Source organism: Peromyscus californicus, unplaced genomic scaffold (assembly GCF_007827085.1).
Source record: "Peromyscus californicus insignis strain IS unplaced genomic scaffold, ASM782708v3 Scaffold_11__1_contigs__length_118956290, whole genome shotgun sequence".
Taxonomy (NCBI): domain Eukaryota; kingdom Metazoa; phylum Chordata; class Mammalia; order Rodentia; family Cricetidae; genus Peromyscus; species Peromyscus californicus.
Genome location: NW_026294402.1, coordinates 52259607 through 52276097, shown reverse-complemented (window position 1 = coordinate 52276097; position 16491 = coordinate 52259607). Strand labels below are relative to the sequence as shown.

At 53.7% G+C, this 16491-nt stretch overlaps 1 protein-coding gene across 1 annotated transcript in view; it reads left to right on the top strand.

Moving 5' to 3' along the window:
• The window catches only part of Arid3b (AT-rich interaction domain 3B), a 78825-nt gene extending 62350 nt beyond the window's left edge, over positions 1 to 16475 (top strand). The window contains exon 9 of the mRNA XM_052761561.1: positions 15829 to 16475. Within this exon, the coding sequence (XP_052617521.1) occupies positions 15829 to 15869 (41 nt within the window). The 3' untranslated portion in view covers positions 15870 to 16475. The remainder of the gene's footprint in view (positions 1 to 15828) is intronic.
• Positions 16476 to 16491: the final 16 nt, after the last annotated feature.

Here is a 16491-nt window from a genome sequence, read left to right as displayed (position 1 = left end):
GCGGGCTTTGAGGTCTCATATATGCTCGAGCCATGCCCAGTGAAAGAATTCACTTCTTGTTGCCTTTGGATCAAGATGTAAAGATTCTAAGCTCCAGCACCATGTCTGCCTACATGCTGCCATGATGATAATAGACTAAACCTCTGAACTGTAAGCCAGCTCCAATTAAATATTTTCCTTCATAAGAGTTGTCTTGGAGGCTGGAGAGATGGCTCAGAGGTTAAGAGCACTGGCTGCTCTTCCAGAGGTTCTGAGTTCAATTCCCAGCAATCACATGGTAGCTCACAACCATCTGTAATGAGATCTGGTGCCCTCTTCTGGTATGAAGGCATACATGCAGGCAGAACACTGTATACATAATAAATAAATAAATCTTTAAAAAAAAAAAGTTGTCTTGGTCAGCTGGGTGGTGGTGGTGCATACTTTTGATTCCAGCACTCAGCAGGCAGAAGAAGGTGGATCTCTGTGAGTTTGAGGCCAGCCTGGTCTACAGAGTGAGTTCTAGGACAGGCTCCAAAGCTACCCAGAGAAACCCTGTCTTGAAAAACAACAACAAAAAACAAAAAAAGAGTTGTCTTGTCATGGTGTCTCTTCATAGCAATAGGAACCCTAACTAAGACACCTGGAGTCACTTAAATCCCTTTGGGGACACAGACCACTTTTCTAAAGTCCCCGAGAGAAGCTAAGACAAAGGACAGGAGCCCCGTTCCATAGAGCTCCTCCACTCAGTGTCTCAAAGATGAGGACCTCAGCGAGAATGAAACTGTCTGAGCACAAGTAGGGCACTGTCACCCCTCAGTGGGTGTCACATCAGCAACCACTGCTGGCCTTTCACGCCGTATTTCTGAGCTTGGTAAGAAGTGCTGATGAAGCCTTGCGCACTGCACATTGGATAAACAGACTGTGACTAAAGCTCATGCGCAGTGGGTCACTCGGACTTCCTGACCTCAGTCCAACGAGATCCCAGCTCCAGGAAGAAACTGGGGGACCAGGAAGATCGCACTGACCTGTGGCATCCTCAGCCCTGTACTATGGGGCTGACATTGTCCTTGTTTCACAGACAAGGAAATGGGTTTGGGGAAGGCAAGTCTGGTTCCTACTCACTGAGTGCTCAGTGGTGCAGTGAGCCGAGGCTTCTAGGCTTGGAGGACACTCTTCTCCCAACCACCACCCAGGCCCAGACCCCCCAACAGCCAGAGTCCTGGCCATAGCCCCTCCTCATCTTCCCTGAATCCCCTGGCTGGGGGATCAGGAGGGACATCTGATCCAGGTCATGCACCTCCCCAACTTCACCTCCCTCTTGAAGGCCCATCCACCCAAAAGGCCCCTGCCTACCTGCTACAGATTCTAGGGTGTGGGAGTCCCCCACAGGAGTCCTCACTTGTCCCCCAGACCCTGTTCTAGAAGAGGAACCAGCTGGCTATGCTGGCTGTGTGGGAGGCGAGACAGCTGATGAATACCGCCCTGGCCCAAGCCCTGAGGGTGGGGCCCTTGACTGATCCAGTGTGGGGAAGGGAAGGTAGATGGGCAGCTACATACCAGGGATTAGGCCTGGGGAAGCCTGGGGGGGTCTGGCAGAGACAGAGTTGGAGGTGGCTGCTGAGTACCTGGTCCTGAACGGCCTCCAGAGCTCACATGAAACCTACAACCCAGAGGCTCTCCAGAGCTCACAAGAAACCTACAACCCAGAGGCTCTTACTTCTATTATGTCCTAGACCCTTTCCATCCCAGCCCATTGCTACATCTGCTCTCAGTCCATCTCCTGCAGGGAAGTCTGGAACAGAGAGAGGCAGAATCAGCTCTTGTCTTGATCTGGTCCTTCCTCAAAGCCCAAGTCACTGGCAAGACTCAGGGCCCCATCCTCACAGGGCCCCACCCTCACAGGGCCCCACCCTCACAGGGGTCCACCCTCACAGGGATCCATCCTCACAGGGACCCACCCTCACAGGGATCCACCCTCACAGGGATCCATCCTCACAGGGACCCACCCTCACAGGGATCCACCCTCACAGGGATCCATCCTCACAGGGACCCACTCACACAGGGACCCACCCTCACAGGGATCCATCCTCACAGGGATCCACCCTCACAGGGATCCACCCTTACAGAGCCCCATCCTCCCAGGGATCCATCCTCACAGGGACCCACCCTCACAGGGATCCATCTTCCCAGGGATCCATCCTCACAGGGACCCATCCTCACAGGGATCTACCCTCACAGGGATCCACCCTCACAGGGATCCACCCTCACAGGGACCCATCCTCACAGGGACCCATCCTCACAGGGATCCATCCTCACAGGGACCCACCCACACAGGGGTCCACCCTCACAAGGATCCACACTCACAGGGGTCCACCCTTACAGAGCCCCATCCTCCCAGGGATCCATCCTCACAGGGACCCACCCTCACAGGGACCCACCCTCACAGGGATCCACCCTCACAGGGACCCACCCTCACAGGGACCCACCCTCACAGGGACCCATCCTCACAGGGACCCATCCTCACAGGGGTCCACCCTCACAGGGATCCATCCTCACAGGGACCCACCCTCACAGGGACCCATCCTCACAGAGCCCCATCCTCCCAGGGATCCATCCTCACAGGGACCCACCCTCACAGGGATCCACCCTCACAGGGACCCACCCTCACAGGGATCCACCCTCACAGGGATCCATCCTCACAGGGACCCACCCTCACAGGGATCCACCCTCACAAGGATCCATCCTCACAGGGATCCACCCTCACAGGGATCCATCCTCACAGGAGTCCACCCTCACAGGGGTCCACCCTCACAAGGATCCACACTCACAGGGGTCCACCCTTACAGAGCCCCATCCTCCCAGGGATCCATCCTCACAGGGACCCACCCTCACAGGGACCCACCCTCACAGGGATCCACCCTCACAGGGTCCCACCCTCACAGGGATCCACCCTTACAGAGCCCCATCCTCCCAGGGATCCACCCTCACAGGGGTCCACCCTCACAGGGATCCACCCTCACAAGGATCCATCCTCACAGGGATCCACCCTCACAGGGATCCATCCTCACAGGGATCCACCCTCACAGGGACCCATCCTCACAGGAGTCCACCCTCACAGGGGTCCACCCTCACAGGGGTCCACCCTCATGGGATCCTCTTAGGGCTGTGGATGCACCTAGAGAAGAGGCCTCACTGGCACTGGACACAGGGTTGATGGTGAGCACTGGCGGAGAGAGTTAAATGGCTTATTATCCCTCCACACTGCATACACAACTGAAGATCTGGAACATTCTTCCCAAACCCTCTGCTTCACTCACAGCTTCCCTTTTACTGAAGTCCTCAAATAACCACCAATGCATACATTCATGGGCCAAATATTGCTAGCAATCCACAGAGTCTGCTTAAAGGGCAAAGGAATTTATTAGAGAAGGAAAACTCACTGTCCAGAACAGAGGAATTACTGCAGGGTCCTGGAAGGCTGAGGCACAGTCCCACGCTGTTCTTTCGCCTGGTCTGTCTCTAGCGTCCAAAACCACGAGGGATCGAAGAGAGTACCGCATATGTGCATCCCAGGTCTTAAGGGTCCCCAGGCGGCCACGCCCCAGTGGCATGTACTTCAAGGTCACAGGCAGGTGTAACAGTTACCTGCTACCTCACTAGGGGCAGTGCTTCAAGGTCATAGCTAGAACAGCTACCCACTAAAATGCATGCTTCGTGCTGCCCAGGGGTCTCTGAAGTCAGTCCAGCGTAGTACTGTTCTGCATGCCCAGGTCCTTCCATCTTCCTCCACAGATTCCCTCCGGCACCCACACAGCCTTAGCCTCTGGTACCTCCTGCTTCATGTGGGATCCTCCTTGGCAAGCTGTAAATTGCCTGGCCTTTCCAGGGCTCCTGAGGAGCTGTGAGGGCAGAGCAGCCTGGCTCTGGGTCTGGAAAGGATATGTGGTCCCCTGAGGAGATTCCACTATCCCATTCACTTTGTATACCTTTCCAACCTGCTCTGTGCCCTGCCTCCAGCCTGGATCCTACCTCTACTTCTGCTGTTGTTAGGCCCAGCTCCTCCAGTTCCTAGAAACAAGGGCCCAGTGTGGCCTTGAGGACTCCATCCCCAGGACAGAGAGAGACCAGAGCTGTGTCCTGTACATGGGAGGTCCGACCCCTAGGCCCTACCCCAGCCTGGTGTTTGGGAGAGCGTGTTCAGACTACTTGGGGCCAACTCTCATCTGTGAAGATGATTGTGGCAGCCTACTGCAGCCCACCCCACTGACCTCTGCCCATGGCCTCTGTTGGAGCCTGCCCCCCTCCAGCTCTGCCCATAGCCTCTGTAGGAGCCTGCCCCACCCCACCCTGAGCTCTGCCCATGGCCTCTGCTGGAGCCTGCTCCCCACCCCCATGAGCTCTGCCCTGGAGCCTAGCTTGCAGACTCTAGTTCCTCTACAGGCCTCAACTCCTACAGCCCCTGGGTGCTGGGACACAGAGCAGCTAATGGGGTGTGGCCTGTCCCCTGTCTCCACTCCATTCTGACCATCACTAGGTCTAACCACAGCCAGTGGCCCACTCTACTGAGACATAGACCCTACTCTTTGGAGTCACGGAGACCACCGGGTCTCTGAGTGCCCCAGCTCTTCAGAGTCCCTTGAACACTGTTCCTAGTGGACCCACAGGGTATCTGAGCCTTGGAGACAGCATGGGGCCTGGCCAGTAATAGAGCTGGGACCAGGAGTTTATGGAATTCCTGCTGTCTGGTGAACCCAAGGAAGAGTCCACTGTGGTTACCACAGGCTGAGGGAGTGGGGTACACCTAGTGCCTGCATGAGAAAAACACCTGTATGACCCCCAAAGTGAAACCAAACTGGGGTCCACCTTCCGCTGGACTCTCTGGGACTTTCACAGGTCTGCCTCCGGGAAGGGGCAGGTGCTAACGACACTGGAGCTCCTGGGCTGTTGCAGGAGATGCTGTCTTTCCTTCTAGTTGGCTGAATTGTCCAGGTTCTCACGTCCTTGTCCTTGGGTGTGGGCTCAGGATACAGTGACCAGGGGACCAGTTCTTGGTCTTCACAGCTGACACTAGGTTCTGGGGACAGCAGTGGCCAGATCCCGGCCCTGCCCTCACATTCATAGTTACCGTACTTCTGCCCATGTTTGGAGTCCATTTTTGGAATAGAATAGCTACTGCGGCCCCTGAAGCTCTATACTCTTGGGTCTGAAAGTCTAGGAACTACAGGTGCCTGGACAGGGAGTTTGAGACCCATTATACAGAAGGAAGAGCTGAGGCCTCATGAGGAAAAGAGTGCTAGTGACTGACAGTGCCTGTACCTCCCGCTGTTTTTCAAGAGCTTTGGGGTCCTCGGGAAGGGTTGGGGAGGGTCCTGATCTCATGTGGGGTCACCCACCTGATGCCCTAGGTCCTTTCAATCCCAGCAGTCATTTGATTGTTGTCTTTCCCCAGGCCCTGTGTCTTGCTTCTGTTGCTGGCCAGGGAAAGCCTGTGAGGGGCAAACTGCACCTCATCTCAGGCCCACACATCCCCCTTGAGGCTGGGCAGGGGCCCACTGCCAACACCACCACTCTGCAGCCTAGCAGTGTCTGCCCTCATGGCTCAGGCTGCGGAGGAGGTAGGCCTCCTGAGCGGTGCCCACCACCATCTGAGCACGGGGCCTCTTCCTGTGTGATCTTCCCGGGGTCATGTAAGGAGACGAGTGAAACAGAAGAGCTGGTTCCCGAGCTCCTTAAGTCACACCCACCCACCCAACAAGAAAGTAGCAGGAAGCAAGGTGGGGGTGTTGTGGGCTGAGCTGTGTCCCCTAAAAAAGAATTCTTGCAGTCTCCTGAACCTCAAAAATACGACCATTTTTGGAGATAACCAGGTTGAAAGGAGGCCCCTGAACTAGGTCCTAATCCCATGTGACTGTGATCTTTACAGGAGGCGGCAGGGAAATTCAGAGGCAGGTATGGCCTGGGAGCACATGGGTGTGAGGCAGGGAGCCAGAGAGCAGGAATGGCAGAGGCCGCAAGATCCAGCAGAGCGCACAGCTAGGAGCCCAGGGCATGGAGCCTGCAGCAGGGTCTCCCACTGAAATTCCAGCCTGCAGAACTGATTAGCCTGAGGCTGAGGTGCTCAGCTGTGGCTAGGTAGCAAACTAAAATAGGGGGAGTGTAGAGGACCAGCCCCCCCAAACACACACTTATTTACCCCAGGGATCTTGAGGATTGAGGGATAAGAGACTTAGTTAGAAATAGGAGTGGAGAGAAACCGAGAGAAAACACAGTATAAACTCGGGTGGGGCTGGATCCTTATCCACCTTATTCCAAAGGGCTTTTTATAACAATGCCAAGGGGTGGCGCAAAAGACCTCCCCCTTGCTAGTTACAGTCACCTGGTATCCAGGCCCGTGGTCCAATCAACCTCTTATGCAGTCCTGCTGGGTACAGCCACTAGGAAACCTAGTGGGCTCCAACAAGGGAGCAAGGATCGGACCCCTACGTGGCAGCTTCTGGACCCCAGATGATCCTGATTTCAAAGGGAACTTTCTCTTCTTGTGTGGCCCCTCTTGCAGCCCCAGGAAGCATGTAATAATTAGATACACATGGAACCACATGATGATGATGATGATAAGGAGAGTTGTCCATTTGTACAGCTGAGGCCCAGAGAAATACAAGTGACCTGCCCAAGGTCACACAAGTAATATGGAGCCAGGACTTCAGACCCCCATTCACACTCTTCTCTGCCGTAAACACTCCTGGGATTAGACAGCTGGGAATGAAAGTGGGAGGTAAAACTTATTGGAAGATTTGGGCCCTAAGTGCTGGGCCTTTGCCAATCAGACGGCATAGCAGGGGCTGCAGCCAGCCCCTGGCCAACTGCTAGCCCACACAGCCAAGCCTTTGCCTGGTAGAAGAATACTGTGGTAAGTTTGGTCCATAGTCTGTGAACCACATGCCACAGGGCTCTATGAACTGCTGTGCACATTCTATGCCACACCCTTTTGACACGTTCAGAACTGGGACAGTTCATAGGTACTCCTTAGCCAGCCATATCAGCAGGTCAGCCTAAGCAGAGGCTGTGGCTCTGTGTGGACCCCCTCCCTGCCTTACAGCACTGGATCACCAGGTCTCCCTTGTGATATCCCTTGTTGGTATCTGGGTCCTGCTCTGTGTGCACACTGCTGGAAGAACGTTCCTATGTGATGCGTCCATGGGAGTGTGCACGCACACCTCAGTGTGGGTCTGTGCACGCCTGCATTTGCCCCAAGAGACCAAAAGGAAGAGGCTGCCGGGAGGAGGCAGCAACTGGGTTGGGACTGGAGTTGGGGGTGGGGGTGCGGATGTCAGAGCCTAAGGCACCTGAGCCCTTGATCTGGTTCCTGTCCCACATCCCACAGTAACCCCTTCACCAACTCTGCTTGTCATCTGGGACAGGCATTACTTTTTATTTTGTGCACATGTGGAAGCCAGAGGACAACCATATGAAGTCAGTTCTCTCTTCTCACCCTTTACGTGGGTTCTAGGGATGGAACTCATGTTGCCAGGCTTGTCCAAGTGCTGTTCCCTCCTGAGCCATCCCACCAGCTGCTGAGCAGCGGTTTCCAGGAGACGAAACATTCCATCTTGGAGAGACCCTCATTAAGACTCAGAAAGTTCTAAAGGGGTTTGTTAAGACTCAGGAAGTAGGGCTGGAGAGATGGCTCATCAGTTAAGGGCACTGGCTGCTCTTCCAGAGGTCCTGAGTTCAATTCCCAGCAACCACATGGTGGCTCACAACCGTCCATAATGAGATCTGGTGCCCTCTTCTGGCATGAAGGCAGAACACTGTATACATAATAAATTTTTTTTTAAAAAAAGATTCAGGAAGTAATCAACTCAAAAAGCTTCAGGAAGTCCCTGAAACAAACGTGCTAGGACCCCTCTCCCCAAGCTTATATATGCAGTAAGGACTGCTGAAGGACACCCTCAGACTGGCCCTTGGAAGAGACATTCCCCAAACTCTCGGTTGAGTAACCTGTGAGCTGTGTAATGAGATGCAGGTTTCCAGCTTTCAAGAGCCATCACCAGAGCTGGGGTGGGTTTCCGGTGACACAGATACCTTTGAGTCACCTCTGCTCTTGAGAATCTCCCCTCACTCATATACCTGAAAGGAACCCCAGTAAACTCGCTGCTTTCCCTAAATTGGACTTGGGTGGTGTCTTAGTTAAGGCTTCTACAGCTGCAATGAAACAAGCTGGGGAGGGAAGGGTGTCTTTGGCTTACACTTCCACGTTGCTGTGCATCCCTTAGGAAGTCAGGGCAGGAACTCAAACAGGGCAGGATCCTGGAGGCAGGAGCTGATGCAGAGGCCATGGAGGGGTGCTGCTTACTGACTTGCTTCCCATGACTTGTTCAGCCTGCTTTCTTATAGAACCCAGGACCAACAGCCCAGGGATGGCACCACCCACCATGAGCTGGGCCCTCCCCCATTGATCACTAATTGAGAAAATGCCTTACAGCTGGATCTCATGGAGGTAATTCCTCACTGAGGCTCCTTCCTCTCTGATGACTGACTCTTACCTGTGTCAAGTTGACACACAAAACCAGCCAATACAGGTGGAATCCTTACTGGGTCCTCAGTTCCCTATCTTGAGTGAGCAGATGTTTGTTGTGCATCTGCTGGAACTGCTTTATAACCCAGCCTGGGTCGGAGATCATGTCAAGCTCCCACCCCATCTCCTCTTCTCTGGCCTTTATACACATTGCTTGCTTTTCCTGAAGTGCCCTGTGTTCCAGCTTTCCTCCCGGAAAATGCCCACTCAGCTCTCAGGGAGGGGTCAGAGGTTCAGAATCCCCTTCTGTAGTCCAGAGTTTCTCTGGTCCCACCCAGCCCCGCAGCCGCTCAGACCCAAGTAAACACACAGAGGCTTATATTACTTGCAAACTTATGGCCATGGCCTACGGCTCCAGCTTCTTGCTAACTAGTTCTTATAACTAAACTCAGCCCATTTCTATTCATCTATATGTCGCCACGTGTTCTGTGGCTTGTCCTGTGTGCCATTACATGCTGCTTCCAGGACAGCGGGATGACATCTCCTCTGCCTCTACCTTTCTTCTCTGTATATGTGCTTGGATTTCTCTCCTGCCTCTAAGCTGTCTTGCCATAGGCCAATACAGGTTTATTTATCAACCAATCAGAGCAATATATAGTCACAGCATACAGAAAGACATCCCATAGCACCCTTCTTTGGAGAGGCCCTTGCTCTCTATTGCCCTGCTCCTGGTTCGTCTCTCTCCTTGCTGGCACACTAAATTGTAGTCATTTATTTCTTAACCTGTATGCCCTCAAGCCATACACTTTGTTTATATATGTTTACACACACACACACACACACACACACACACACACACACACACACACACCCCTAGTGCCAGCATGCCCTCCAGTAGTCAGCTCCTTACTCATGATGCAACCTGGGAGGTGATTCCTGCTCCTCTAGCTCTCTCCTGAGGGACACTGATACCTCCCAGAAACTGAGGTATGTTGATAGAAATGAGGCATTCTGGACTCAGTGTGGGCCTTAGGTCACTCCACCCCATCCCTTTATTCTTTCAAAAATCGATGTACTCACTGTCTTGTTAGCTGGGCAGTAAGGTCTCCTTCATGTCTTCCTGCACACCCACAAGCCCTCTGTCCTGACACTCTAGTTCTCACACATCCTGAATGGAACAGCTGTCTGTCATCTGTCTCAGCCCTCCTCCCCTGCCTCTGGGTGCAGCCATGAGTAATGGAGATAGGATTTCCCACCTCCTGTAGCCCAGGCTGGCCTCAAACTCATTGTGTAGTTGAGGATAACCTCGAACTCCTGACCCTCTTCCTCCACCTTCTAAGTATGAGGATTACAGGAGTATGTTATCATCCCCAACTGAGATAAGGCTTCTTAAAACCGAAAATTTCCCCAAGTGCCCCATAAAAGAGCCAAGATGTGACCAACAGGAACACAGATACACAAGAAAGGAGTTGGACTCTGGCCATATGACTCAGGGTTCTGACCATTCTTACCAACCAGTGACTGGCCAAGGTCTTGCCAATGGAGCCATCTCACTCTGTGAGAACAGGGAACCCCTCCCAGCCTAACCTGCGCAGGCCTCCTGGTCACAGATCACCAGCAGTGCTGCCAGCAGCACTGCCTTCTCCTCCCCAAGCAGCTGGGTACACTCTGTCTTCAAGACCTGAACATGGCCCTCCCCTAACACACCGGCTCTCCCTGCAGCTGCTGCAGCTGCTCCGAGAGGCCCTTCGGTGGCTCTGGCCCAGCTCTTTGAGTCTCTTGTTTACCTAAGAACCCAGAACACCCAGTGTAGAGGCTCAGCCTCTGCTGGGGTTGTGGGGCCCAGGCTAGCCCTGAAGGGTTTGCCCATGTAGTCTCCTCCTCCCTGAACCCTCCAGCAGCTCTTTCTTGGGAACACTTTTTTTTTTTTTTTTTTTTTTTAATTTATTTATTATGTATACAGAGCTCTGCCTGCATGTGTGCCTGTGCACCAGAAGAGGGCACCAGATCTCATTACAGAAGGCTGTGAGCCACCGCGTGGTTGCTGGAAATTGAGCTCAGGACCTCTGGAAGAGCAGCTAGTGCTCTTAACCTCTGAGCCATCTCTCCAGTCCAAAGTAATGTGTTCTTAGCCTCAGAGCCATCTTGTGTGTGTGGTTTTACAAGACAGGGTTTCTCTGTGTAGCCCTAGCTGTCCTGGAACTTGCTCTGTAGACCAGGCTGGCCTTGAACTCACAGAGATCCACCTGCCTTGGGAACACTTTCTTTTTTTTTTTTTTTTTTTGGTTTTTCGAGACAGGGTTTCTCTGTGTAGCTTTGAGCCTCTCCTGGAACTCACTTGGTAGCCCAGGCTGGCCTCGAACTCACAGAGATCCGCCTGGCTCTGCCTCCCGAGTGCTGGAATTAAAGGCGTGGGGAACACTTTCTTAGTCACTGTTCTATTGCTGAAAGAGATACCATGACCAAGGCAACTCTTACGAAAGAAAGCATTCATTGGAGGCTTGCTTACAGTTTTAGGGCTTAGTCCATTATCACTGTGGCAGAGAGCATGGCGGCAGGCAGGCAGGCATGGTGCTGGAGAAGTAGCTGAGAGCTGTATCCTGATCTGCAGGCACAGAGAGAGGACAGGAGAGGAGAGGAGGGAAGGAAGGGGAGAGAGAAAGGGAGGGAGGGAAAGAGAGGAGGGGAGGAAAGAGAGGAACGAGGAAGGAAGGGAGGAAGAGAGAGGAGAGGAGGGAGGGAGGGAGGGAAGGAAGGAGGGAGGAGAGGAAAGCATAGCTTAGGCCTGGTGAGCTTTTAAAACCTGAAAGCCCACCCCCCAGTGACACACTTCCTCTAACAAGGCCACACCTACTCCAACAAGGTTTACACCTCCCAATCCTTCCAATTCTTTCAAACCATACCACTCACTCCCTGGTGACTAAGCATTCAAATATATGAGTTTTTGGGGGTCATTCTTATTCAGACCACCACTCCAAACCTTCCAGGTGGTGAGTTCCCACCATTCCAGCTGTAGAGACATTTCCATGGACCAACTTCCACTCTAGACCTGCACTGGGTTACCAAGCAGCCAAGTGGGCCAGCTATGGGAACTGCTGGGTAGAGGAACTCCTCAAGTCACACTGTGTGGAGACCTGTCTAGTTGGTCTCTCCTGGTCACTCTCTTTCCCACCTGTTCTCAGTAGCCCTTGACCAGACTCAGAAGCCCCCAGGAATAGTGCCAGGCCCTCCTCTCTCCTCCCCCCAGGCAACAGGTGCTGGGGCCCACTCTGTACCCTGATTTCTCCTACCAGGGGTCTTAACCCACCTGGGCAAGCATCAGATGGTGCTTCTGCACAGAGGTACAGAGGCCATTCTAAAGCCAAGGCTACCCCCAGGGAGACTCTGCCTGGGCTCTGAGGCATCTGGGCCTTGTCATCATCACAGCTCCTGGATCTGCTATGGATATACAGTGTGGGATCCTGGGGCCTCCTCCCGTACAAGGGGTACGTTGTGGCTGGGGCCTCCCCACAACTTGAATTGCGCACCTAGGTAAGCTCTTCCCTGCAGCCTGGTCTCAGTTTCTCTATCTGCCCAGGGGAAATTGGACTAATGGTGAAAGGCTGAGAAGGAGTCCCTCTGCTTGGGTAAAAGCCTGCTGATGGCACTCCTTCCTTGAGTCCTGCTTCAAGACGGAAGACCAGAGAATAAAGTACAGGGCAGAGTTGAAACTGTAACCGAGCTGAGGGCAGAGCTTTGCCATGCATCCACTTGGGAGGGGCTCTGGTGTCATCCCTACCCTTGGGGTCTCTAGGCTAGATTCTGGGCCAGGGGGCTGTCCACACATCTGGTGCAAATGCTGCTGTGTCTTTCACACCACTGTCTGCAGCAGAAAGACAAAGGGGCTGTCTGCCTGTCCTCTACCTCCGCCTCCACTCTCAGTCCCACCCTCCCTTATTTTTCTGGTCTCTTCTGCTCCTGTTGTCCCTGGGGTCACCTGCAGCAGGTGCCCCTCCTGCTCCTGGTGAGCCAGAAAGCATTCCATCGGGAAGAATGCTGAGGGCAGCAGACCTGCAGGGCAGCTGGGAGTGCTGGCTCCTCCTCCCGACCCCACCAGGCAGGACAGAGGCTGCAGCCTCTGATAAAGCAGATTCCCACCCAGGGGCCCAGCTGATGGCTGTACACAAGGGAGTGTGGCTCATCGCTCAGGGTGGGGAGAGAGCTGGGCTGCAGCTGTTATCTATTTCTGCAGGGCTTCAGACATGCACTCTCCACCCCCAGCTGATCCGACACACAGCACCTCTCTCTTGTAGCTGAAGCTGGCTCCAGAGCTCCAGACAGCAATAAGAGGACTGGGGCTCTGTTGTGGGATGCTAGAGAGCAGGGAGGCTAAGGAAGTGGGAAATGGGTCGTCACCTGGGTCCTGAGGGTCACCCAGCCCAGGTAGAGAGCCGTAGACCCATGAGGGCCATCACTAGGCTGAGACACTTAGTCATTAAAAACTCGGACATCTTGGCAATCTAAGTGGCTCTACTTGTACCCTTGCATAGAGCAGAGATGGTGTGACCTTACCAGGAAGCTTCAGCCTACGAAGTCACCTCCCCATCTCTGGTGATGGTGATGGCCATTTTATCTGGTTATATAAGGAAGCTCTTGTGTGTGCTGAGCACAGAAATCCGAGCCTTTCTGTCTCCAGTCAGTGAGTGCCCCTAGTCTCACCCAGCATATGCCTCCCAAATACAAGCACAGCTCCAGGAGCCATGAGAGAGGGCTGTTCAACAGGGCCTCCCTGCTGGCTATTCCATTCCCCCGTCTTCAGACTCCCTGACTCTTAGAACATGAATCCAGGTGTAGGCAGGAGTTTTCATCCTGGTACAGATGAATCTAGACTTCCTTGGGGCTGCAGGTGGGTGGGCAAAGAGGACCTGGGGAAGCAGATGGGAGACTCGTTTTCTGTTTGAGCATTGGCTCGCAGCAGGCCTGGTTTAAGCCCAGCTTGTGCTCACACTTCTGCAGAATTTGGGCTTGCTCCAACAGGGCCTCTGGCACCGCTCACAGGTGGCTGGCCAGCCTGGTCTACTGCCACCTGTTCTCTGCCAGCCCTACCCAAAGCTCCTTTGACTGCCTCCTGACCCACTCTGGGACTCGGTCTGAGCACCTGCCAGGATGAGAGGAGCCATGCTGTGCCCTGGATCCCAGGAGGCTGGTGCTTACCTGAGCCCTTCAGTGGGGCTCAGTGTGTGGACACAGAACAGTGGCCACAGGTGGCAGGGGTCCCAGAGACAGCTGGCAGGGCTGGGTATGTGGTCCACAGACACTATGCAGTAAGCCCTGCAGTTTGGGGATATGGAGCAGTCCTGGCTCCTAAGTACTGGGCTGAGATGCAGAACTAGGGTCCATCCCATGCCTCACCCCTAGTCCAGGCTCCCTTGATGATTTGATTGACACTTCACATAAACATCAGCCTCAACTCATCTAGCTCTTAGTTCTAGGCTTCCCTGAGCTATGGGTGCTGACTTTGGGTAGCCTTCCTTAACCAACAAGACCTTGTTTGATCCTTACATGAGCCAGTTGAGGAGGGGAAGTGAAGGTGAAAACAGGATGCTGGATGTCTCAGGTCATGCTGGCACTCCCAGAAAGCCTGGAATTTGCACTCAGTGCTGTCTGGATCAAGAGCCTGCCTTCCCCAAATCTGCCACTGCCCAGTGATCTTCCTCCAAGTACCGAATCTGGAAACTGTAGGGCTCAGGTGGACATTTGCAAGTTACTACTTTATGACGTGGGGATCCAGAAGCCTTCACCTCTGCTCTGGTGCCTCTCTGGCTTCAGCTCTTGCCCTCGATGCCCACCACTTTGGAGAGGGGACTAGTTCAGCTGGTACCACCTTTTCTCACCACTGGCTTCTTCACCTCCATGGGCTGGACCAAGTCCTCCTGCGATTTCCTCCACTCACAGGATGTTGGAGGACTCTGTGGCCCTCCCATTCCCAGGCTCCAGGTCTGCCGCCCCAGCTTTAGGAAAGGCCTAGAGGATATTTCCATTTGAGCAGATGGTGCCCAGTCCCCTCTCCTATCCCACCTTTCACAGCTCTGCCACACCTTACATTCCTAGAACTGTCCCTCTGGGTTGGTATAAAACACCTGGTAACCATGCCTTCCAGCAGGCCCCTCCCCCTCCAAGCAGATTGTCTCCCTCCACTCCAGGCCCATTCCCGAAGCCCTTCTTTTTTTGTCTTCCTACATCAGCACCACCCAAAGCCACTCTAAGACACACCATGAGGACGGGTCCCGTGCCCTGGCACAGCACCCACGGCTCCACTCTAACTGGGCCTGGTAGAAGAGAGGCTTCCAGTTAGGCTGCCCATTGTCCTCTTGAGAAGCAGGGCTGTGTTGAACTTGTTCTAAGAGGTTCATGGTCTTCCAAGGCAGACTGCTGGGTGTGAGGAACCAAGGGAGGGGTGGGATCACAGCACAGAGAAGGGGAATCTGACCTCTCTCTGGATGCTTTCCAGGGAGGTGACCTGTGGGAGCCCACAAAGATTCCAACTTGTGGTTTGACTCAAGGTCAGAGAGTCAAGAGTTGATGTTTCTCTCCAAGGCTGCATAATAGGCTGCAAAGGCAAGGTTACCAGGTGTGTTATACTTCAAGGCCTAATCACAAGATGCTTTGCCATGGGGCATGGTTACCAGGTGTTTTGAAGGGGCTACACTTGGTTATACATTGTGCTTTGATCTTGAGAGAGGAAATCTTTTGCCTCTCCCCTTGCTGGTGTATAAAAAGCCCATTAGAAATAAACTCGAGGCTGCTGGGCCCTCCTAAAGCTATCCCGTGTCTCTTTTTAATTTGTCTACTTCTATATTTCCTATTTAGCATTTCCCAGTTCCTCACTCCCCTTTTCAAGGGACCTTTTGACAGGTGGGGGCTGAAGCCCAACACTAGACCTCCACAGTGACCTTGTGGCTGAGGCTCAAATGTGCATCAATTCATTCCAGGCAGGACAAAGCTGGATGTGGCAGAGGAGAATGCAAGGGCAGCTAGATGAGGGAGCACTGGGCCCAAGAACCTAGGAGGTTAAAAAAAAGGTGCTGTCGGGGTTGAGTGAAAGCACAAGGGCATCTCCTTGGTGCCCTGGAGTCATGCTGCAGACCAGTCACATAGAAAAGGCTTATGGACAAAGGGCAAAGGCCGGGAAAAGTGTGGTGCCTAGGGGTAGCGGGGGAGCAGCAAGCCTCTTCTGGGGGTGGTCTGGTCTGAGTTCCCTCTCTGCAGAGTACTGCAGAGAGGTGTGTATTTATTAGGGAGGAGTGAGTCCACCCAAGTTTACTTCAGGACCAATTCTTTCCTTCCGATAGGTGTGAGTTCTTTGAAGAGAGACAAGAAAACGAAGCTCTAACAGTAGATCCTCAAGGAGGAAGGCCAAACTGCAGCCCCTTGAGAGGACCCGGCTAGGAAACAGTTCCAGCCTAAGTCAGCGAGAGGTACTTTCTGGAGCTGGGGTCGGGGTGGGGAGCTTCCGGTAGACCTCTGGGTTTTCCCTGTTAGGAGGGCAGGCAGGAAGAATGCCTAAGTTACCCCATTCCTGACCCCCCCGGGGTAGGGCAGGAGACAGAAGCTTTTTAAGGATGTTCGCGTTAAACTGGGGGATATTGGTTTCCCATAGCCGTGGAAACGTGGGCGGGCAGGTATTGGGAGGCGATGACACCACAGAAACCTGTTAAGGTATGAAATTCTGTCAGTGTGGCCCTGAGCCTCAGGTGGGAGCTGTATCTTCTGACAGCAGGATTTTTCAGTATCCTTGGCTCCTGGGGCGGGATCAGGGCAGCTGCTGAATGTCTGCGTGGTTGGAAAATGACTATGGGGCCAGTTTGAGGCTTCGTTAGCAAACACAATCACCCAGCTTTTTTACTCAGCCACTGTTTACTTGGGTGATGATGAAGATGTCGGGCCCCTACGGTCAGAGCCAGAGGCTAAGGTCTCTAGAGACAGGTTCAGCACGGGAGGGAGGCTGGGGCGGG